This window comes from Puntigrus tetrazona, chromosome 23 (genome assembly GCF_018831695.1).
Source record: "Puntigrus tetrazona isolate hp1 chromosome 23, ASM1883169v1, whole genome shotgun sequence".
NCBI classification, from domain to species: domain Eukaryota; kingdom Metazoa; phylum Chordata; class Actinopteri; order Cypriniformes; family Cyprinidae; genus Puntigrus; species Puntigrus tetrazona.
The window spans coordinates 18,353,957-18,377,551 of record NC_056721.1 but is presented as its reverse complement, the minus strand read 5'-3'; the positions used below and the strand labels follow the sequence as shown (position 1 = coordinate 18,377,551).

Genomic DNA, 23,595 nt, shown 5'->3' with positions numbered 1-23,595 from the left:
TCGTGATATTAAAATTTAATATAATGCTGATGTGCTTTGCGATTACCGCTCTCTGATTTATAAATGTCTTTAAAACGTTACATGCATCAACCATAAATTCCCACAGACCTCTGCGGGCGGACGCCGGTTTGGTGAGGGGGGAAACGGTTAAAAAGCGGGTCTCTTTAAATTGGAAATATGTTTTATGGTGGTTTAAGTTCCCAAAACGGCACGGAATACCCGTCGAATCTCCCTTGCCCTGTTTTTACTCATTTCAAAGCCAACGGGCTCGAGGCCTGCGCGCTTCAACGGGACTTCTTGTGTTTCACTTTTCAAAGTCGTTTTGGCGACATTTCTTTAGTCTTTTAATCGCAATCTTTAGCGCAGTTTACGTCACAGTGCATTTCGAGCCTTAAAAATGATTAGAAATCAGTACATTATTCTCGCAAGGAAAACACACATAGGAAAGAATAAAATGTAAAACATCTAATTCTTTATATATATATATATATATATATATATATATATATATATATATATATATATATATATATATATATATATATATATATATAGTTATATATATATAGTTATATATATATATAGTTATCTGTTTATATATATATGTGTGTGTGTGTGTGTGTGTGTGTGTGTGTGTGTGTGTGTGTGTGTGAGAAACCCGAATGTGGTGCAATTCAATATTCTGTGCGCTAGATCTTTGATCCCCCTCAATGAAAAAGGAATTAGCTTTCTCTGTTTTACAGTAACAGCTGCGCGTCGACTTTTAATAGCATCCCCAAACTTCAGAAATGTTTTAAAAATACACTGCCGCGAAAGCTTAGAGCTTTTTTCATGTTTTTCTTTTCGGCGTGCACGCGCGAGCAAACAGAGAAATAAGTGGTTCAGTGAAGAGTAAGGTTACACCAATTAGTTTTTAGTTTTCTCTGCTGCGATTTGTTGTCGTCTTCGTCCTGTTAAATTGGTTTTAAAAAAGAAACAAGAGAACGGTTGATATTTTTATTTACATTAAGAAACATGGATATGTTGGCGTTATTCAACAGTAGACGCACTTTAATAATACATGCACGATCATTTGTTCAATAATGTACTTTGGCTGCAACGCAAAAATGATTTTCCACGTCCACGAAACATAATGCACAGGCATTTTTAATGTTTTGATTGGGCTCTTTTTCGTTGTTTCTAGACATGTAATTGTAAATATGCAGTGAACCGTGTTTACAGCAATTTAAATATGTAAATATATATCTCTGAAATACGTCTTCCTTGTACTCACATCTGAAATCCGACAGCCACCGCGCCATTGTGGGTACCTGTAATTAATTCATTAATTAAGACGCTTTAGCAGTTTTGTTATTTACATTTCTTTATTTTATTCAACACCGATATCTACAATACGTCGATGTACGCTGCAGATATTAAAGAGAATATCAAACAATATCAACATTTTTTATATAAACAACATCTAGAAAACGCACACACGTGTATATATTTATATGTGTGCGCGCGTGTGTGTTTGTACACACTTTGATGAACATACATTGTTTCATATGAATGCTTTTGAACAATGTGCATTTTACGTTGAAACTCTTCACTTGTGCATTATTCACAATAAAACGTTTTAAAAGACAACAATAAAACGTCGGCGTGCACAACCAATCGAATGCGCTGAATAAGAAATTGTGGTCTGCGTGTTGATATTCTGTCATGAATGTATTTGTCTGTTTGTTTTTTAAAGGCTGAGCTATAGATAAGAGAACAGACCAATCAAAACAATCCTCCGTGTCTCAAGCTGGGTCACAGGCGCTGACCCCGTTGAGAAATGCATTGGCCAGCAAACGCAGAAAAGATCATTCAAGTCCAAGGGGTAATACAAATACGAATTGCATAAATGGTTGCAAAAAAATGACCCAACCGTAGTGCATTAAAATACCTAAGCTTTGGGCTAGGTTTTTTTTTATTTTAGTACATTGTGTATTGTCATTCATCTAGCTAATTCGACGCGAGTTGGAAAAAAAACACACAAAACGAAACCGAATGAAACACAAAGCGTGCCATTTTACAATTTTATCAGTCTTTACCAAAATGGAAAACCACGTTTGTGTAAAGCGCATGCAAGGAAACACCGTAGGAAGCAGAAAAATAAATTCCATTCGTTTGACGAAAACTTCCTGATGGAAATTGTTTCACGTAGAACCGGGTTTATATATATATATTATATAATCAAAATGCGTGATAAAATACGACGTGCTAACTTAACACTTGCAAAAAGAAACGGTGACAACGAGGAAAATAAAGTGTAGGCTAAGAAATAAGCAACTGCATATAATTCTCTAGTTTTTATTTTGCATTTCGCGCGTTCGTAAACAGCTAATTATCAAACCCTGCCAACACAACTTGTATTTTCTTCTTGGTCATTTCAAATTAACAAATAATCTATTGTTTCAGTTTGAGTTTTCAGTAAGATAATAAACAAACCTTCCTCTTGTTACGCGTTTTTCCTATATATTTAAAAAAAAAAAAAAAAAACAGTCAGTTTAGAACAAGGACATAATGAACATTTACGTGATAATCTGATCTCGCAAAGAAAAAAGAAAGCAAAGCGGCGATGCATAAAATATTAAATGCAAATATTACTCCATCTTATGCAATTTGCAAAAGTGCGATGACATCTTAAAACGGATTAAATACCGTGTCGTGACAATAAAAATGAAAATAAAACAGAACGTGTCAGCATGGCACTTTAACAACAGAGCCTGCATGTGGACTGCTTTTATAAAACTGTACGGTTATTGCACTTTCCTCGTTTTGATTCACCTCGTAATGCGTTTCTTTAATTTCCACGAAGCGTTTCATTTACTTGCCTCTCTTTCTTTTGCAGACGCTTAAGCCAATTGCACGCCGCATCCGAAGACAGCGATTGTTCTTTGTTCTGTTGTTGGTTTCCTTGTCGGCAAAAGTCGGCTAGATGGCGCCATTGCTCCACGCCGTGCCACATAAATTCAACAACTTGACCCCAGTGACGTCAAGACGGTCTGGCGCATCAAGGCCACTTTCAAAACCCCATTGGTCTGAAAATCACATGACAGAGCGCCTTGAATCCATAATTATGTTGCTGATATTTTTCGCCCCCCCAAAAGATGTCAGCGTCCTGCTGTCCTTATCCGCTTCGGCATAAAGCAGATTGTTTTGAATCAAAACGAAAAGCGAGTCGAGTAGCAAAATGTCATGCCCGAACAACGTGGCAGCCAACGCGTTCCTGATGGACTCGCTGGTGGGAGGAACGTCTCCTTACAGAGGTGAGAGCTATTCCGCTAACTCTGGAATGTATATGCAAACGTCTGCAGAATATGGTTGCTCCATGATGGGCAGTTTTGGCATCGTCTCCAAACGGGACGATCCGCAGCCGACCGGGATGCATCTCGGCGGTTATCAGCACTCGCATTACCTGTCGCAGCGGGACGCTTGGATCGCAGGCTCTAAAACTTACAGAGGCTCGCAACCTGTTGCCCAGCCTTTGCACCCGTGCCCGTTTCCAGCCAGCAATGTGAAAGAGGAAGCGATTCCTTGCATTTACCAGCCCGATATCGACAGCGCTAAGGAGTCCGCCGAGAAATCCACCTACATCCGTCTGGGAGACGATAACAGCCACCCGAATCAACGCGCCGTCTCCACCCCCGATTATTTCCGACGGGGCCAGGTGTACGCCGGCGAAAGGGGCCACCATGCGGATGGGTTCTGCTCGGACTTTAACCCAATCGCGAGAATATCCACGCCCGCAGAAGCACCGGCAGCAGATCCCTACGTCAAAAGCGGCAAAGCGAGGCAGGACCTAGAAGGCAAGGGAGGGAATGCGCAGGGAGACGACATGGATCAGAGGCAGACTAAAAAAGAGGAGAGTGTCTCAAAAACAGACAGTTGCACTGACGATTCCGAGAGCGAATTGAAAGGTGATAACTAATTCCTTCTCTCTCCCTTTACCGCTGCTATTACGCGCGCGCGCGCGCACGCAAACAAATAACAAGCGCGCTCCTTTCCACGCAGGCAACAACATGTGAAATGACAAGCGAGTTGCACGTCAAAATAGAAGACCTTTTAGCTCGTTGCAGCGACGACCGATCGGGCCCTGTGCGTGTCCTGACCGCGTCTTACAGGCCCACATGGGCTCTTCGTGTTTTTTTGTTTGTTTTTTTTTTTTACGGAAGAGCGGTCGATTAAACAATATCAGGACTGCTTAAAATCGAAACGGCGTTTAACGCCGTTGCCAAAATAAATATAGGTCTTGGCACTGATATAAACAGGATCACCTAAGGATTAACACGTTGTGTTAAAGCGCGCGCAAGCATACCAAAACAAAACAGCGCACGCTAACCCGTTAAACGATGTTAAATTAGATTATTTTTTTTATTATTGCACCCCGGCTGGTTGTTTACAGGCACATCCAGCTGCACCCGCAGTAGTGCGGGATTCACCGCAGCTCCCGCACAAATGCACGCGAATGCATGTCACTTAAAGGCATAGGCTGGGAATTGGTAAATCCAGCGGTTTGCAGAGTAACTTAACGGCACTGGTAAACACGTGGACACCATTTTGTAGACATTTAACGAAAAAAAGCGACCGTCGTTTAAATAAGCGAAGTTTATTTGAAATATTTAAAACGTTTAATTAATTGGCCGGTTTGCGTTAATATTGCGATGTTGATTTTGTTGTCTGGCGCCATGAAATGTAAACAGTTTTATAAAGGAAATTTGAAATCAACGTGTGGTCCTAAAATCATTAAATAAATACCTGCGGTGTAATAAACGCGTGAGTGATGTAACTGAGAGATACGACAAACAATGAACGTTTTCATTATAGGCTCTGTTATCTTCACACAAGCAGTTAAATGATGTCTTTTAAAATCCAACATTCATTTTCTTTCATTCCCGTTATTAACACGTTAATTAGACTGAGTCTGACAATTGCTGAAATGTTTTAAACACACAAGTCAGTTGCGTTTTTTCTTCTTCTCGAGTCTTGGCTTTGTTAACGCAAAATGACAAATTAGCCCAACACGAAAATAAACGTTTTACGCGGCTTTATGTTATTTGCTGATTAATCATTATTTAGTTGAAGAATTTTTTTTTTCTTGCTTAGGCGTTTTAATGAAAGATAATTCCAGGCCGATGACCAACATTGTGATTTTTTGTTGTTGTTGTTGTTGTTTGTTTTTTTTTAATTACAGCAATACATGTGCAGACCATAATTGAAAATTCGTGAAAGAAAATATCAGATACGTTAAATGCCAAAATGGAGGAATCGGCCGCACTGCATGGCTTTGATATTGCTAAGAATAAGGCCATTGTTACATTAAACAGTGACATAATAGACTGTAGACTCTTAAGTGCAATGCTTTAATGCGTAACGCGGTGCTTATTCTGATGAACAAAAAATATATAAATATTTTGTGGGAAAGAGACTAAAAGATTTAGATCAAGCGAGCGTTTGTAGCGCAGGTCGTCACTGAATCTGCTCTTATCCTGCGATCATAACACAACGTAAATTTTTTTTTACTCTCTTGTTTGCTTCTGCAGACGAGGCTAAATTGGAAAAAACCACGGGGAGCTGGCTAAAAGCGAAAAGCGGACGCAAGAAGAGATGTCCTTACACGAAGCATCAGACACTTGAGCTAGAGAAGGAGTTCTTGTTCAACATGTACTTGACTCGAGAGCGCCGTCTGGAGATCAGCAAGAGCATCAACCTCACAGACAGACAGGTCAAGATCTGGTTCCAAAACAGAAGGATGAAGCTAAAGAAGCTCAACAGAGAAAGTCGCGTCCGAGAGCTAACCGGCTATAGTTTCAACTAAACGCGCTTAACGCAGAAGAAATAAGAAATGACATGCTCTCGCGCGCTCCCCACGTCCAGCCCCTCTCTATTATTCAATCTCTCTTTTTTTTTTATGGTTTTCTCATTTTGCATTCACAGACTCACGCACACATACCGATACAGAATAGCTAAGCGCTGGCCCGTGACGTTTAAGGCAAAGGGACGCATCCGAACCTAATTTATCATTGTTGAACAGACCAGAATAATTACTGTATATACGCCAGTGGGGTAAGAAAAGGACGCTTGGTGCAAATAATCGTGGCGGATTTGTAATTAAACAAAAAAAATGAACTCAAAATATATGAACGAGATGTCCGTTCGATGTCTTTAGATTAGTTTGTTTGCTGTCCGCGCGCTTGTCCCTCGGCGCGCGCTCTGTATTTTGCATGCTTTGTTCTTTGACGTGTATTTGTCTATTTGATGTTTAACTCGAGAGGCTGATAAATAAAACAGGGGGTGGGAAAATATAATGTCCTGGTATGTCCTTCCCCTTGCGTATTTTCTCCTGTATTCTGTTGACAGAGAAATTTTGGGTGAAGACAGGGAAGAGAGGCAGGAGGAGAAAGTGCATAGCGCTTTCAGTGTGAGTGGGAGACCCATAACGTTGATTTAAATATTATCCAGGTGACCACAGTAAGTCAAGGTCATAAAATTGTAATGTCATGACGGTCCTGGAAAGCGCTGGGGGTGGATTTTATGATCTGCAAATATAATGTGCTGCTGCAGTAAAGATGCATTAAAAGGTGAGTGGAGGAGGGCTAATTCACATACTCGGAACTGCAATGTGCTGGCCTCACCGACGCGCTCTGCGGTCTGCCTTGGCTGTTTTGGAACCGGGAACCTTTCATTATGGAGTAATGGAACGCTATGATACGATGGACTGAACACGGAAGAACGAAAGACCTACAGCGGCGGGGAATGAATGAGCGGATCCTACGGGTTACGTTAATCAGACGCGCGCGCGGAACGTTCAAGGTAGGATAAACGTTTTCCTTATTATTTTTTTTTATCGATTGAGCTCGAGGGAGGCTATTCTGGACACCCTCGGATAACAGCTTTGATTTGAACGGATTTCTTGAGATGCTGGACTTTGCTTTCGGTTCTTCTGACAAGTTGTTGATGAGATAGTGCCGTTGTGGCGGAGATCTGCTCATATTGACATTTTAAATAAATACCAGCCGGTTCCTCCTTTCACTGCAACTCCATTTGATTGCTTTCCCGGTCTGCTAAAAGTCTGCAGAAAACTCTTTTGACAGTGTCCAGTCCTTGCTAAAGGTACACGCTCGTTTGCATGCTACTGTTTTTTTTTTTTGTATGTGTTGGAAATTGCGATGTTGGTTGATGGAAGTGTCATTTGGCGTTCAGTTTGGTGTCAATTCCTGAAACTACCCAAAGCTGTGGCCTCATCAGGCATATTAGAGCTAACCATCTACTGTAACAGAACTATCGCACGCGGCGTTTTATTAAATGAATGCTCGAGGCTTTTAGAAATGGAATAAAACGACTTATCTGTGCAGAGTTTGTTGTTTGCCTCCTCCTGTGGATAACGCCGTTACGCGCGGCTGGTGCGTGGTTTAGGTAGTTTCATGTTGTTGGGATTGGCTTCCTGGCTCGACAACAAGAAACTGCCTTGATTACGTCAGTTCGTCTTCATCAAGGGCGACAATTGCCGTTAAATTACACCCTGTGCAATGAAGTTTCCGCAAATGGCATTGTAAATGAACTGAACGATTATAGCCACAGCGGGCTCTTTTTCTCCTTTGCTCGCCTTTATGTGTCGGGCTGTAAAAGAGAATTTAGATTCTCAGAGGGAGAAAGGACTGGGGCAGACTCAGCCCGTTTCTTGTTATGGCTCGTTCTTTTATTTCAAGCTATGGACAAACGCGTTTTAGCCACTTTGATGGTGACTGAGGTGGTAGCGAGGGGTTGCAGTTTCTAAAAAAAAAAATTGTGTAAAAAAAAAATAAATAAAAAAGTATAAACTGATGGGCAATTATGAAAAAAGTGTGTGTGAGTGTGTGCGTGTGAATGCATATATATATATATATATATATATATATATATATATATATATATATATATATATATATATATATATATATAAATAATTAAGTATTAATTCTTTCCACATGCTATTCCATATGCGTACTAGACACCTTTACAAATTTCATGACTTAGAAACCTGACCTAAAAAAAAATACAAAATTAAACTTCATATTTGTTTTGAAACGCTACGCTTCTTTTCACTCGTGTGGGCCAACCGCACGTTTTTATAACCCGTAAACGGCTTGAATAGCAAAACTGCATTCGTAAAAGGCCATTTAAACACTAATTATATTTGCATAACAGCAACATGCAGCAGTGGCAGCGGTTAGTAGTGACAGCACACGCAAAACCACATTAAAAAAGCTTTGCCGCAACAAAACACACCGGCTGTAGTATCCATGGCAGGCAATGTTTGACCTGTAGCTTCCGCGCGCTATAAACGGTGAACCTGTGTGGCTTCCTCGGAGAGATCAGGCTTTTAAAAAATTCGTTAGTGTAAGCTATTGCACGTTTATGCTATGTGCTATTCGGTATAACGGCCTAGTAAGGGCGACTCGAAACGTTTCAGTTGTAGATCATTTTAAATGCACAGGTTTTCTTCACTCGACGTAATAAATAATTCTAAATACTACACTCCTTTCTACGCTTTCATGAATTAATTAGTAATATCTTACATGCTTGTACAGAAAAGCAGAGACGAGGGAACAATGTTATGTTATAGTTATAGTTATCTGTTGACTAGTTAGTTGCATTGCGGAACATGTGACTTCAGATTTTTTTGTAAGTTAAATATTACTGATTTATATAATAAAATGCACACATGCACACACACACACACACACACACACACACACACACACACACACACACACACACACACACATACACATACATATATATATATATATATACTATTTTAAAACAGTCTAGATGTGTGTGTTTGGGTTACCCAAGATTAATAAGCTGTAAATATCATAGTTTGTGCTATGATGTTATACACTGTACAGTAGCAAGGAGATTGCGGCTTAGCATGTGGAAAAAAAAGAGAGGCTAATTTAGTGAAGGTAATGTTACTGGTGAAGTTGCTTGTTGTTAAAGGGCCTCATCAGCGACTTGTCTTTTTTTCCTGAGAGAGTAGTCTTTGGATTTCACCATATACGCTTGTTTTCTTAACCCCCCTCCCCTCCCTTCAGCTGTTTTGCGACGGGAGGAGACAGTCTGGAATCCAAAGTCATTTTCATTCAGTTGAGTGAATGGGGTTCTCCTCTGGAATGCGTCACCAACAAAGAGTTTACAGCACGCGTAATAGCCCCACAGGACACTGCCGCCTAGCATGCGGATATAGCGGCAATATCCTCAAATAGCCTAAGGATTGGAGGACATCAAAACACCTTCTTCTGCTTAGTATATATATATATATATATATATATATATATATATATATATATATATATATATATATATATATATATATATATATATATATATATACACATAAAAATAAGATAAAATGAGTACCGTTTCCAAACCTGTGGCGCATTACAGGCCTATCTGTAGTAGCATTAGCAATGGCCTGTTTGGTGCAGACCTTAATGTAAGCCTTTGAATAGACGTTCACTATCACACACTGGACTAGAGTTTAACGCAGATTACACTGGTTAGTTTTCAGTTGGTTTGAGCTAAGATCATTTGGCTTTACATGTGGCTTGATTTTTTATTTTTATTTTTTTTTTTACGTTTGTTCCGAAATGTAATTTTTTTTTGCTTCACTATTTTACTTTTTAGTGAACGAACCTGAATGCAGTTTAAAGCACACGTGGTTATTTCAAACGATTTTATGTATCTGTATTTATAAGCATTTTGCTCTCCGTTTAGTCTGAATTTGGTTTACGCGCTTGTACGGAACCGCGTTTGATTGCAGCTAAAAGGGTTTCTTATTTAATGTAAGTTATAAAGGTTCGCTAAAAATGTATTGTCATCTGTTCAGTGCAGCTATTTAACACCATGCATTATTTTAATGCAACAGTATTTTTTTGTAATACTGTGTATGCAACAGTAGCCTTTTTTTGGATATGACAAGTAACTGGTTACGCTATAATAATTTGACTTGTTTAATTGAAAGGTTAAACCTTTGCTCTGATTTTCTGTTTATGTTGCTGAAGGCCACAAGAAATAGTAATATGATGTAATATGAGACTGTCTACCAGTTGTGATAACAATGCAATTGAACTCTCAACACTTTTTGTTTGCTCCGTAAATAAATAGACTGAAAAGAGATCTAATATCGACATATTTATATCGTGCTTTTTTGTAAAAATGTGAAATCGACATTACACATTTGAAAAAAATGTTTATTAGTACTAGAAGAAGGCCTTATATGTTTAACACGATATCTTAAAATAATGTGGGATGATTCTGATTTCCAATATTCTGGATTGATACGTGTCTTTTAACAGCGTATAGTTTTTTTTTTATTAAAATGGGTGTATGCCTACTGGAAGACGTAAACGTTTCTCGTTATACTCCAAAACAATAAATAAACAAAAATACCGTTGCTCGGGGAAAAAAAGGAAATATGAATTTTAACCTGTTTTTTATATTATAAACGTCAAGTATTAAAGCAAATGCAGAAGCCTATTAAAGATTAGCCTAACTTTATATAATAGACGCCGGAGATTAATGTCGATATATTCCCGTAAATCAAAGTGCATTAGCAATGATACCGCCATGCTGCTGTTGTCTCCGAATGGAAAGTACTCTGATGTTTCTTAATGACAACTCAAAGCCCATTTGAAGTATTCAGTTACGCTAATGCAAAAAAAGCTACGTGCAGCTATATTATAAAACCCCATTGTTTATTAAAGGAGACTACGAAATGCACTGGAGGGACCGTGGGTGAATAAGTAGCTCCTTGCACCGTATAAACAAGACGTTTGCTGCGTTTCAGCCACACACGTATGTGATACGCGCGTGCATATCCCCGCATCTTATAAAATAGTTTGCTGCGTGGTAACGCGTGTAAACCGCGTGGCGTTCTAAAAGCTGAATGCTGGGATGGACAGAACGGTGCGCTCGTAAACGTGCAGTGTGCACCGCGGTCTCGTTTTTACCCTGAGTCACCCCGCACGGTTTAACTGCCAAGACTGCAGCGAATACTGTATTCCACCGATTCGTAAAGTCCAAGCACGAGATCGTTATCCCCGAATTAACGCGACCTCACGGAGGACCCCCTCTTCGAGTTTTTCTCATCTAAAATTATTAAAAAATTATAGCAGGTGTGAAAAACATCCTCGTTGGCCACCGAGTTCATTTAAACCTCTACACGGGGTTTTAAATGAGGCCGGACAGAGATCACAGTTCGGTTAGACGTTTTCAAAGACACTCATAAAACAGTCAAACAATTATTATTATTGTTATTGTTTATTTCAGTGATGCGTTATTCAATTCAAAACGACGTTATATCATGAAACAAATTGAATTTGTATAGGCTGTGCCTCATGTTAACATCAACAATATCAGAACACCATAATAAGAAAAATAAATAAACGTAATGAAAAACGGTCACGATGGAAACAACTTTGGTATCAAAGAACCACGCCCTCGGAAAAGCAGATATAAAGACTCTTTAGCTCCTTGTTTTTTTCCCTCTTTTTTTTATGTGTGTTACAGATGTTCCTGAATAATATGCAACATTAAACGTGCGTTTGTTCAGTATATATGCCACTGCGTAATTATCCCAACAATTTTGATTTAGATGCGTTGATCCCCACAATATGCTACAGTCTGCAACCAAACCTTTCAATTATTTATACAGTAATATAAGATTTTGCTTTCACTTTTGTTGTAAATTAAATTCACTTTTGAGAATCTAAATCCCATGGCTTCCGCAGTACATTACGATGAGAAATCAGATCCAGGCTTCCTTTAAAACACACACTGAATTCGCGAAACTGCATAAAATCAGAGATTTAACGCCCTTTGCTTCCTCTCGCTTTTTAGTCGTTTTGCTGAATCAAAAACATTAATTCGCTGTTCAGCAGCTGAAAAGAGAGGCATAATGGCGCTCGTTGCATCGAGCTGCACTCTCTATAAAATCGTTTGACTAATATAGCTTCGCAACTGTTTTAATAACATATTCGCAAGGCAAACGGAATATTAATAATCCAGATTGCCCTCGTATTGTTATTTGGTGCGTCTATATTTTGGTAATGTCTGGTGTTCCCACAGAAAACAGGACGGGGAAAAAAAAAAGCCTGACCTCATGTGGCCGATTTCATACTGGGCCTAACACTGACAATGACTGCAGACCAAAATCAACGCATTTCCAATACGTCGCAATACGCTTAGGAGAAAGTTTTAACGTAAAACAATCACGCATTAACTGAAACACGGTCGAGTGGTCTCATTTTCATAAAAGGGCATGTCCTTAAAGAAGCCTGTTGCATTGATTCGTGTGATTTTTGTTGTTGTTGTTGTTGTTCGTGTGCGCGCCTGTATTAATAATTGAAAATTAAGAAAGCAAACCTTTATATTCACGAATATTTCACACAGTTTTATTTCTAGCTGTGGTGTATAATTGTATTTTCGGCTAACAAGATCGTTTCTCTCGTTTGACAACAATTGGAATTAAGCTGGACAGAATCGCAAAAACGGCAAATTGCATAAAAAGAAAGAAAATGGAAAGGGAACGGATAGCACAAGGAATTTACTAAACCTCTCTATATTGTTTTATGCACATGCCTTTTTAAAAAAAAATACCACACGAAGCCAACAACGCTTTTTCCTAGCTTTATCACGGATATATACAATTTTAAGAGCTTTGCGAACAGCCACTCGTCTATTTTCTAGTGTATTCGACAAAGGTTTGATGAGACTCCTTTCACAAGCGTAGTGTTGGTTTTATATTATACCAGGAACTCAACTGCAGTTTTATTAACGACACGTTTATGAACAATCAAATGGTCCTCGTAAAAATTTATTGAAGGACATAAAAGCATGCACGACCACTTGACGAATATAGCCGCAGTTGTGGTGCGTTTTCAGGCGTCTTACTATTCCCACCGCCCCGATTTGTTTAAAACTCCATTTTATGAGGGATATCCCAATTGCATTTATTTGAAACTCGTGGAAAATAGGACTTCGGTGCGTAAAAGCAACCCTCTAGACAACACGAGAGCCGTATATTTGTCAAAATTATCCCGTTGGGTCCTTTCCAATTACATAGAATTAATAGTGAAACTGAGAAAGAAATATACAACGGTTTCTTTTTTTTTCTGACTGTTTTAATAAATAACATTGTGCAGTGAGGGATGCGCGCAGGGCTAGCCACGGCACAGTAGCACGCTCCAGACAGAGATTGATTACGCCGACAAATAGTGCCCTTTTTAAGAGCGTTAACGCACGCGCACCGTCGCTCCGCGGGGCTACAAATAATCATTCGGTTAATCGGCCGCGTCGCAATATACTAGAAGCACACCGCGTTCGTATATTTAGGCTCGGCGAAAAAGACAACGTTAGTATTAAGCAACCTACTGCAAGCTCGAAGCGCGTCGCCGTTCCGGGAGAACGCGCGCATTGATCTGCTGTGCAGTTTTTCTGGGGGTAAACGCAATCACGTGTTCCTCAGGCGTCCAATCCCAGCTGGGGAAGCTTTCTGAAATAATTACCTGTCTTGATTGTTCTACGGTCAGATAAAAAAGTACACATACACTCCATATAATAATCGGATGCATGTAAAAGAGAAGGGAAACATCGCCATGTCGGCTACGGGTCCCATAAGTAATTATTATGTGGATTCCTTGATCAACCATGAGAGCGAGGATGTTCTAGCGAGTCGTTTCACAGCCACCGGTCCGATATCCTCCAGCTCACGCCCGACGCCCCTGGTACCGGAATGCGCGGATTACCCGTCTTGCAGCTTTGCCCCGAAACCACCAGTCTTTACTACCTCGTGGGCCCCTGTTCACTCCCAGTCGTCAGTGGTTTACCATCCATACACTCACCAACCTCACCTAGGCACAGACTCAAGGTACGTTCGCTCTTGGCTGGAGCCTATCCCCGGCACCGTGTCTTTTCCAGGATACGCAGGGAATAGCAGGCACTACGGGCTGAAGCCCGACACCTTCCAGGATCCCCGCGCCGGAGACTGTTTGGGCTCAAACGGACGCACTTACACGGATTATCTCTACTGCTCTGCCGTCGACATTCGAGAAAAGCAACAAAACACGCCATCGCCTGAGACGGAAAGTCTGTCTTCCGGGAAGCACAAAGACGACAAGGCTGAATTAGACCCGAGTAAGTCAGAGCTATTATTGTTTACAACCGAGAATGGGATGCTTCCCAGTTTATTGCGTTCGCTTGGTGGTTGGCTGTTGTCCGTCGTAAAACCAAGTTCTATACCCTTTCATCCTCTCTGTGCTGTTGTCGGCCGACTCAAGTCTGCTTTGGGGCTATCCGTGGATGACAAACGCCATAGGATTGGGTTGTAAAACGGGTTGCGAGCTATAAAAACGGTCTCCTAAAAAGCCAAGTCTAGCTAAGAAGGTTGCATGTGATGTTTACAAATAGCCGTACCATTATCGCTATCGTTGCGTATATATATATTTATATTTTTTTATTTATTTATTATTTTTTTGCACGATACGCTTGCGCGACAGCGCGTTATTTAACGCGCAAATGTATAAACGTAGCCTTGCCGTTGGCTCGGCAGCACCGGACGCGTCTCAACGTTTTAAGCATTTACATAGCTAATTGTGGGTTACAAGTGTGATCTATTTTATCATAGCTAACCTATAAATACTAAATTACAGGCTGCTCGTCGCGTACCGTGTTACAACACAACCACCGAACTGTCAAATTAAAAACGTAGCCGCTCTCTCGAACGGTTCAATTAAATATAATTTACATATAAATGAAACGCAGCGTTTGCATCGAGAAACAGCACGTGGAACGCTCTCGGTGCATTCACTGCATAGCAGAAGTTTGAGCGCAGACTTGTGAAGGCTTGAGTCACAAGCCTTCGCTTTTTTATGGGCCTATAAAGCAAATAGGTACATTCACCAGTTTACAGCGCCATTTCTCTCTGAGTTTGCAAAGCTATTTAAAATAGACAAGAGATAGGAAGCTCCCGTGAAAGTACCCGGTGTTTATTAAGCCTGGACATTTCATTGAAGAAGCGTTGTTATGTGATACGGCATGAATATAATATATATATATATATATATATATATATATATATATATATATATATATATATATATATATATATATATATATGCAGCTTTATGCACGCGAGCAAGCAAGATTAAAAAAAAACTATCTATAATGCTCTATTTCGGATAGCTTGTTTGTTCACAGCAGCACCTAATCAAGCTTTTCATACGTTGTTTTTTCAGATAATCCTGTGGCAAACTGGATCCACGCGCGCTCGACCCGAAAGAAGCGTTGTCCGTACACCAAGTATCAAACACTCGAACTCGAAAAGGAGTTTTTATTCAACATGTACCTCACAAGAGACCGGCGATACGAGGTAGCGAGGGTGCTGAACCTGACGGAGCGACAGGTCAAAATCTGGTTCCAGAACCGACGGATGAAGATGAAGAAAATGAACAAAGAAAAAAACGACAGCAAGGAACAATAGACCAAAAAAAAGCCGCGCTCATCAAAAGACTGAAGGAAGATCATCGTTAGCATCGTTACGAGTCTTAACGTTCGCGCCTCCGGCCCGTAAACAGGAAAGGGAGAAAACGAAAAGGCCGTCCTCGCGTGGATGGCCGTCAAAACGCGATTATATACGTATGATTTAATGTAAGTGTAATTTTACCATCCTGACGCGAGTCGTATTAATGCGTAGTTTGGATTTGCGTAACATTTCTTTACTCACAAATACGAAAGTGGACTCCGCGGAGAGGCTGCCCCGAAGTTTCAGAGAGAAAAATACTTGAACTACTTTATTTTCAAATTCCTAATTTATGCTCTCCACGTGGCTGTCTCTTTTCTACGCTTCCATTATTTGTAGGAGGTCCGAAAGCCGAATATTTTATAAAGAATAACAATTCTGTAGTTTAAAAAAAGTATATATATATGCATATATATATATACGTGTTCGCGTCGATGTGCTTAGTTTGTTTCTGATGTACCTGTTTGTGTATTTTACATTCTTTAAACTGTAAATGAGTTTCATCATAGATTGTAGATATATCCAAATATATACAACCATGTTAATATGGCTTTTTTTGTGTCTCATTCCGTTTATTTGGGGGGGGAGAACGAGCGCTAACCGGTCATATCGTGGAGTTTGGCCTGCACGCGCAATGCTCTCACGCGGAAAGCACCGAGGTTGGAGTAAGCGCGCAATGGCAAGGTTATTGTGAAGAGGCTGTTTGTTGGTTGCGACCGTCGAAATGTCAGATTCGAGCATCCCACAAAGAGCAAACGCCGAAACGCCCGCGGCAGGCCTCGTCCTCTCCCGCGCCTCGCTCACATTTCGCCATTTAACTCGAATCCAGCTTCCAAAGCCCTCTTCCCTCATTTTTAAAATTCGATTCGATTTCACCCTGAGATGTAAATAAAACAAATAAATAGATGATTGTCGTCGCTGTTGTTGTTTGTGACTGTGGTCTTACGTGCATCAACCTTTTTTTTTTTAAAGGGAAAAAAGTACGCTGTTTTAAATCCGTCAGAGCAACAGATCGCGTAAATGTTTAACACACACTTAAATAAGTTAAATAATAATAAAAAAAAAAACTATCTACAACAATAATGGCTTGCTTTGATAAGACCTAGGGATTGGTAAAAATATAATAGGTTTGAAGGCCATGCAAGATCCGCGTTTTTGGTGTTTGAACTTTAAAATTTTAAAGAGCCCTGTCGTGTTTTTTTTTTTTTTTTTTTCTCCAAGTCACCACTCTTATCTTACGGTGAAGCAATATACCTAATCGTGAAATGTATCTTGCACTTATTTATATGCGAGAAGCAGCTGTGGTGTAGATATAATTAAAGTTCATATGTTTAGCACCAGCCTTATACGCTGGGTTGAAATTGCCTTTTTGTGGGCCTTAACAATACGAACAGGATGCGGCCGTTTCAAAGCCCGATCGACCACGTTTCCGCTCCAGAACAAAAAAATGCTCGTTTTACAACCCTGTTGGAGCTTGGTGTTGTTTGTCTCAGATGCAGACGAACAAAGCCAACCTGGCTAACTGGCTAGACGTCTGGGCTAAATTACTTTATGGTTTAATGGACGTTGGTGGTGGAGCTCTCAAAGAGCTCTGCGAAGCCGTTTAGTCCTTCGGGCTGACTCTGGGCAAAGGCAAACCAGCAGCACCACAAAATCCATTTAGGAGTCACTCCGAGGCTGAAAAGCGAAAAAAGCTTAGTTTTCACTACGGCTAATACGCTACACGGCTGCTGCCACCTTTAAAACCGTGCTTCCGGTACTGCTAAAAGCCTTGCGTAATTTCACAGTCAAACGTTTCCTGCAAAGGTGCATTCAAATTAGCTTTCTGTCATTGTCCTAATTTATTTGGATAACTGTTTGTTTTGCGGTACGAATTGTGTGGCCTTGGCCTCCAGTCAACGGTCGTTTGTAAAAGTGTCCCGCACGCACACTAGATGGCGCTGTTGACTCACACTTAACGCGTTTTGGGCCGCGAGAGCAGAGCCGAAAAAACGGCCTTCTCCGTTATTAATCACAATTTTGGCTTAAAAAAAGCAAATGTCGACACGCAAAAGCAATAAACTTTACGGTCACACCATCTTTATCATATTCTTGAAACAATCGTTGGGTTTATTATTTTTTAATGCAGTTTTTATGTCGATGCTACGATGCTTTTCGCACTCCTCCGTCTTTCCTTTGTTTTGTCAAAATCCGAGGATGCTTTTAGAAAGCAGCGCGTCGGTTTTAATGCCTCGGTAACCCACATAGCTGACATAATTTATTGAAGGTTCTGGGAAAGGGTAACAGATTTTTTTTTTTTTTTTTGCTTTTTTATTTTTATGCGTATTTTGCGCACTGTTTATTTTTTACATAACATTTTAATCTTTACATTTCGGTTTAATTGTCCCTTTTAGATAGCAATGTGCTATTTACCGTTCAAAAGTCTATCAGCGATAATAATACAAATTATTAAAATGATTGCGTTAACCAACACGCGTTCGTTTTTTAACTAAATAAAATGATTGACCCAGTTACTGTTTCGTTGCTCTCTTTTTTTTCGTTGCAAAAAAAAAAAAATAAAGTGCTCCATGGTAGCCGTGTTGCTGTGACTGAGACGATGACCCGGAATCTGCATCTTTATAGACTGTGAGATGTCTATAAATTTCCTGTGTGTGCCTTTCCCGTTTAACAACGGAGTGTAAAAATTGTCAAGTAACGACACAAAACCACATGCTCATATTTTGGGAAGGGCTTTAAATGAGCAAAGCTGAAATAAACAACACGCCATTAATGTCTAGTAAAATAACGAGGCATCTATTGCGCAATTTTATTGTGTCACTGCGGCAGATTTACAACTTTTTAGTAAGGTTTAGGAGGGCCAGGAGAGGCTTGCGTGTTCAGCTTTTCTGTGTGTGTGTGTGTGTGTGTGTGTGTGTGTGTGTGTGTGTGTGTGTGTTAGCAGTCTAGCACAAATAATCGAAATTAGGCGTCGCTATTAATTGTCACAACTATAATAATAGCAGCAGCGGCAGCAATAATAAATAATAACGTTAATTAATAACAGGCTTAAAATTGTACAATACATATTTTGCATGTGTATTATTATTATTGTAATTTGTGTTTAGTTAGCTGGCACGCCGCGTTCGCCGATTCTTCATAATGTTCGTAAACTTGAGTAATGTTGACCCTGTGGGTTATGGCTCGATGCACAACCTTATAAACCCTTTAGCGCACCGGTCGAAGCGTATACGGCGTTTTAAAAGAAAACGATACCTAGTTATATCACAAATGAAATACTAGACAGATTGTTTCAACGTGACCGCAGGTCTAAAATGACCGCAGTAACCCGCGGTTACGTCCTAAAGCAGACATTAAAAAGTTAAAAGATTGTTTCATTTAATACGTGCAGCCGATGCTATTCATCGATAATAAAAAAAAAGCACAGACAACTGTGTTTCCCCTTCAAGGTAGACGCCTGTGGACGCTTTGGAAAGATGAGGAGCCAAAGGGTGGGGTGTAGGGGACAAGGGGTGTGGGGGGTCTCATTGTAGTGGGGTGGCTGGTGGGAGGCAAAAAAAAAAAAAAAAAAAAAAAAAAAAGAGTACGAGCTTGTGACTGAGCCGTCGGAGCTAGCCAGCTTTAACCTTAACACACATCCACCGCGCGCGCCATGATTTGAGGCTGCAAAAGGAAAAGGCTGGCGATAGGAAGAGAGAGAGAGAGACTAAGCGAGTGGAGCTGAAGTGGGAGCTGCCTCAGATTGTCCGAAGGGGCAGCATTTCTCCATCTAGTTCCGGTTGCTCTGTCTGCGTTGCATGCCATTTGGAACTGCAACAATAGGTTGCCACCATCTGAGAGGGGAATTTATTTTTGTTTTTCAAGCAGACTGACTCTTTTTAATGCTAGATAAACATGAGCTCCTATTTTGTTAACCCTCTTTTTTCCAAGTACAAAGGCGGCGAAACGTTAGAGCCAACTTACTACGACTGCAGGTTTCCACAGAGCGTTGCCCGAAGCCACACGCTTGTGTACGGACATGGAGCAGCTGCGCCGGGCTTTCAACACCCGTCGCATCACGTACAGGACTTTTTCCATCACGGGACCACAGGTATCACCAACCCCGGCTATCAACAGAACCCTTGTGCGTTGGCATGTCACGGAGACGCTACGAAATTTTACGGATACGAAGCTCTTCCGAGGCAACCGCTGTACGGTACCCAACAAGAGGCCAGCTTAGCGCAATACCCAGACTGTAAATCGTCCAATAGCACTAACCCCGGAGAAGGACAAGGCCACTTAAGTCAGAACTCCTCTCCGAGCCTCATGTTCCCATGGATGCGGCCTCACGGTTAGAGCTCTTACTCTTTCTCATTCTGTTCGTTTGCTGTGCCCGTGTGTCCGCGTCAGCGCGTCAGGAGCCTTATTCCCGCGTAGCGTTCGTAAACACAGATCAACACACAAGCGAGGTACGCTTTTATGGTCGCGTAAATGAAAACACGGTTATACGTGCCGCGGCGTTTTTTGTTCGTCCACCTCGCCGGACCGTCGTTGAAAATTTGTAAAAACGAATGCATTGGTTTTGATGGCTGGGCAGATCGCGTAGACACGCTATCCGTTATCCATGCTCGTTTTTTTATTATTTTATCCAATTTGTAACGACCAAAGGGAACGTTTTTTTGATTGTGATGTGTAGGGGTGTTAACGGTAATAGGGAAAAAGTTCGTGTCGGTTTTTTAAAAAATAAATCGACGTTGTTCGAGTGCTTCCAATGATACGCGTTTCCGTCTTGTAGAGTGAAAAAAATAATAAAAATTCAAACAAAACAAAAAATAAAAAACAGTCAAATCAAATTATATTTTAAAAGATAACTTTTGAACACCTACTAATGTCAGGTGTATTCGGCTCTCATTGGGTACTAGCCCACTTTTAATTAAAACAGACTCGTAATGAACCTGAATGAGTACATAAAGGTTTCATCTATTTATTTTGTTTGAGTGACGGGTACTACGAAAACTTGTGTGTGTGTGTGTGTGTGTGTGTGTGTGTGTGTGTGTGTTTGTCTGTCTGTCTGTGACTGTGTTTGTGTGTGTGTGTGTGTGTGTGTGTGTGTGTGTCTGAGTGTGTGTGTCTGCGTCGCGAGCGAGCGCACACGCGCGCGCTCCCTAGCACCAGGTTAAGTGAAATTCTGCGCGCAACTGATCTAAAATGAAGCTGATGTCTAATTCAAGCACAGAAAGGGTGCGTTTATGGGAGCTCTACTAATAGCAAAGCCACTGAGCATTTTGGATACATCTCCTAGATAACTAGTGTCTGCCTACAGCTGAGAAATTTGAATACGCTCTGGTGCAAACCTCGATTTAAGGTACACTCAAACAAATGACAAATTTTGCTCCAGTATTCGTCTTTAATATGCAATGAGTCGAGGTGCGCGCGCGTAGGTGGGTGTGTATTTTTCTACAGTTCGAATAAAAAAATTAATTGCACTTCGTGACAATTCCATTACAAACAAATTGTAAGTTATTTTGCGTGCGCTTGCGAACAAGCGTAGCTACTGCTGATGTTTTTGTGACCGCATCCCAGAATGTGTAAATGTGAAGAGAAAGAAGCGACGAAGACGTGCGATTGACAGATATTTCTGTTTCACTCCAAAGCTCCAGGGAGACGCAACGGAAGGCAGACGTACAGCCGTTACCAGACTCTCGAGCTGGAGAAAGAGTTCCTCTTCAACCCGTACCTCACGCGCAAGCGCCGTATTGAAGTGTCCCACGCGCTGAGCTTAACCGAACGGCAGGTGAAGATCTGGTTTCAGAATCGCCGAATGAAGTGGAAAAAGGAAAATAACAAAGACAAATTTCCGGGCCAGAGAGGAGAGGCTGAGGCGGAGGCCGAAGAAGAGGGCAACGAGGACGGCGAGGTGGAGGAAGGAGAAGACAAGGAAACGGAAGAGAAAGAGGAAAGCAAGGAGTGATTTTATGGTCTTTTTTTATGGTTATATGGCAGATATCGAAGAGGTCTCGCGAATGGGCAATGAAAGAGAAGACGCGCCAATTTTATTACAAACAGTTGGGTCAAAAAGTGAGAAAATCCCCCTCTATACAAAAGCACCCTAAAACCTGCCCAAAGAAAAAAAAAACGTTTTTTTTTTTTTTACCAACACACGAGGACTTTTACCATTAGCGAAAAGTGGATCTGTGCGTTTGACAAATTACTCAAAGAGACAGACTAACAGCAACACAGTGACCCATCGTTTTACTTAGGGAAATGTAAGCAGCATGAGAAGCATATAACGGAAATAAACATTAATTTCATACTTTATGAAGATGTTTGGGGTGGGGGTGGGGTGGGGTGGGGGTAAAATTGACTAAGATGCAACCCATCGAAACGCTGAAGTAATTGCATCAGCTCGTCACTTTTAAAAACGATTGGTCTTGTATATACAATCAGGCCACAACGTGCTGACGTTACGAATCAAATCGACAAAAGAATAGACTGTGTTCGGTGTAACATTATTTCTGCGATCCGAATATGGCAATATCGCATTAGCGCCACGCGCGTGGAGAAAAGGGGGCGGCAAGTGTAGAAAATGCATTCTGTATTACATACTTTATCGATTACTTAACTGTTCTTTATTGTTATTCTGTGCGAGCGGGCGAGGTTACAGTTTGTATTTTTTCGATTTACTTTATCGGACTCACTAGAGATTGCAATCGTTTGAAAATCTCGAAAGAAGCTACCTAATCATGGGGAATTTGCAATATACATTTCTACCTAGAGATTTCACAGACTCTTGTTTTGTAGTATATTAAACGTAAGTTATGTAATTTACCCTTTAAACACTTATTACGATCGTCGAGCTCTTCGAGGTCTTCGGAAGACGCGAATGGGCTCGAAGCCAATCTTTAACTATTTTTCGAAGATTGTACGGCACTACCTAAAAACGAAGTTTTGCTGGCGAGAATGAATGGCTCATTTGTTCCACGTTGCTGCTTTGTTGACGATATTTAGACATTTCCCCCAACAACTTAAACTGCCTATAGAAAATGCACATTATGTGTAGATGAATAAACACGCTAATTACTACCCTACCTTACCTAAGGAAAGAGAGTCATTTATCGTGCTGGTGTTATAGCGTAGATTTTGAATTGCACTGAGTATAACCTTCATGTACGTCTTGTAATATCTTGCTGTTATCAATATGCTCGTTTTACTTGTGTTCCTCGTGTGAATATAGACAAATTCGTGTGTGTCCACGCCATTGTTGTTGAAATCAACAGAAGAATAAACAAGGTGGCTCATTCTCTCACGTCTCTTTTTTTTTGTTGTTGCTTGAATCCGCTCGTTGACACAAAATACCCCGAAAATACCCCAAACTGCCTTTTTTTGGTTAATGTTAACTAGGCTGCTGCAAACGGACGACTCTAAATGCTTTTGGAGCATAGCCATGCGTTCCATGCGTGCGTCAAAAATGGCGGATTGAACGCGTTTTTAGATTTTAAGTCTAAGGTGATGTAGGCCATCGATGCAACACTTCAGGCTTTGAGGATTTGCCTCCACATCACCAAAAACAACGCAACTGCAAATGGTCATATTGTCGGCTTTTGAACTGCCCGCTTAATCAGAAATATTAGTCATATTATTAATATATCAGCACGAGCTAAACCGCACGCAGTACGGTGCAGCAAGACGAGGTGCGTCATTTAAATCAGGTCAAATAGTGCAGTTTTGGTTTCGAGCAAAATCTCAACACAATCATGAAATAAAAGTTCCTTCTCAGTTGTCTTAATCCGCCTCATATTATGCAATTTATCAGAAAAAGCACTTCACGTCAGAACCTGTAAGAGTCGCAAATAACGGCACGTTTCAAAATAATAGTATTTAAATATAAAAAGTAATATAGGGGGTGAATGATCTTTGGATTCACTAGTGAGAGGCTTTGCTCGAAATAACAGCACTGGGGAAACATATGAGAGGACAGGTCGCAGGTCTCGGCCTTGTTAGGAGACAGTGAAGGTATCTCGTTGTTCCTC

The 23,595-nt window shown here is 40.7% G+C and overlaps 3 protein-coding genes across 3 annotated transcripts; all 3 read left to right on the top strand.

Annotated features, from left to right (window-relative positions):
• The first annotated feature begins 1,388 nt into the window (after positions 1–1,388).
• hoxc10a (homeobox C10a) lies at positions 1,389–21,354 on the top strand. Its single transcript, XM_043224330.1, has 3 exons — positions 1,389–3,947; positions 5,571–6,840; positions 21,220–21,354. Exons 1-2 carry the CDS (start codon positions 3,221–3,223, stop codon positions 5,843–5,845), a joined length of 1,002 nt encoding a protein of 333 aa, XP_043080265.1. The 5' UTR covers positions 1,389–3,220; the 3' UTR covers positions 5,846–6,840; positions 21,220–21,354.
• On the top strand, positions 11,312–16,498 carry hoxc9a (homeobox C9a). Its single transcript, XM_043224331.1, has 2 exons — positions 11,312–14,205; positions 15,306–16,498. The coding sequence occupies exons 1-2, from the start codon at positions 13,638–13,640 to the stop codon at positions 15,548–15,550; spliced, it is 813 nt and encodes a 270-aa protein (XP_043080266.1). The 5' UTR covers positions 11,312–13,637; the 3' UTR covers positions 15,551–16,498.
• On the top strand, positions 19,171–21,891 carry hoxc8a (homeobox C8a). Its single transcript, XM_043224332.1, has 2 exons — positions 19,171–19,916; positions 21,220–21,891. The coding sequence occupies exons 1-2, from the start codon at positions 19,481–19,483 to the stop codon at positions 21,534–21,536; spliced, it is 753 nt and encodes a 250-aa protein (XP_043080267.1). The 5' UTR covers positions 19,171–19,480; the 3' UTR covers positions 21,537–21,891.
• Positions 21,892–23,595: the final 1,704 nt, after the last annotated feature.

Coding starts and splice junctions, on each gene's coding strand:
- hoxc10a (XM_043224330.1), top strand. CDS start 3,221: ATGTCATGCCCGAACAACGTGGCAGCCAACGCGTTCCTGATGGACTCG. Junction 3,948..5,570: donor TTCCGAGAGCGAATTGAAAG/GTGATAACTAAT, acceptor TTGCTTCTGCAG/ACGAGGCTAAATTGGAAAAA.
- hoxc9a (XM_043224331.1), top strand. CDS start 13,638: ATGCATGTAAAAGAGAAGGGAAACATCGCCATGTCGGCTACGGGTCCC. Junction 14,206..15,305: donor CAAGGCTGAATTAGACCCGA/GTAAGTCAGAGC, acceptor TTGTTTTTTCAG/ATAATCCTGTGGCAAACTGG.
- hoxc8a (XM_043224332.1), top strand. CDS start 19,481: ATGAGCTCCTATTTTGTTAACCCTCTTTTTTCCAAGTACAAAGGCGGC. Junction 19,917..21,219: donor CCCATGGATGCGGCCTCACG/GTTAGAGCTCTT, acceptor TTCACTCCAAAG/CTCCAGGGAGACGCAACGGA.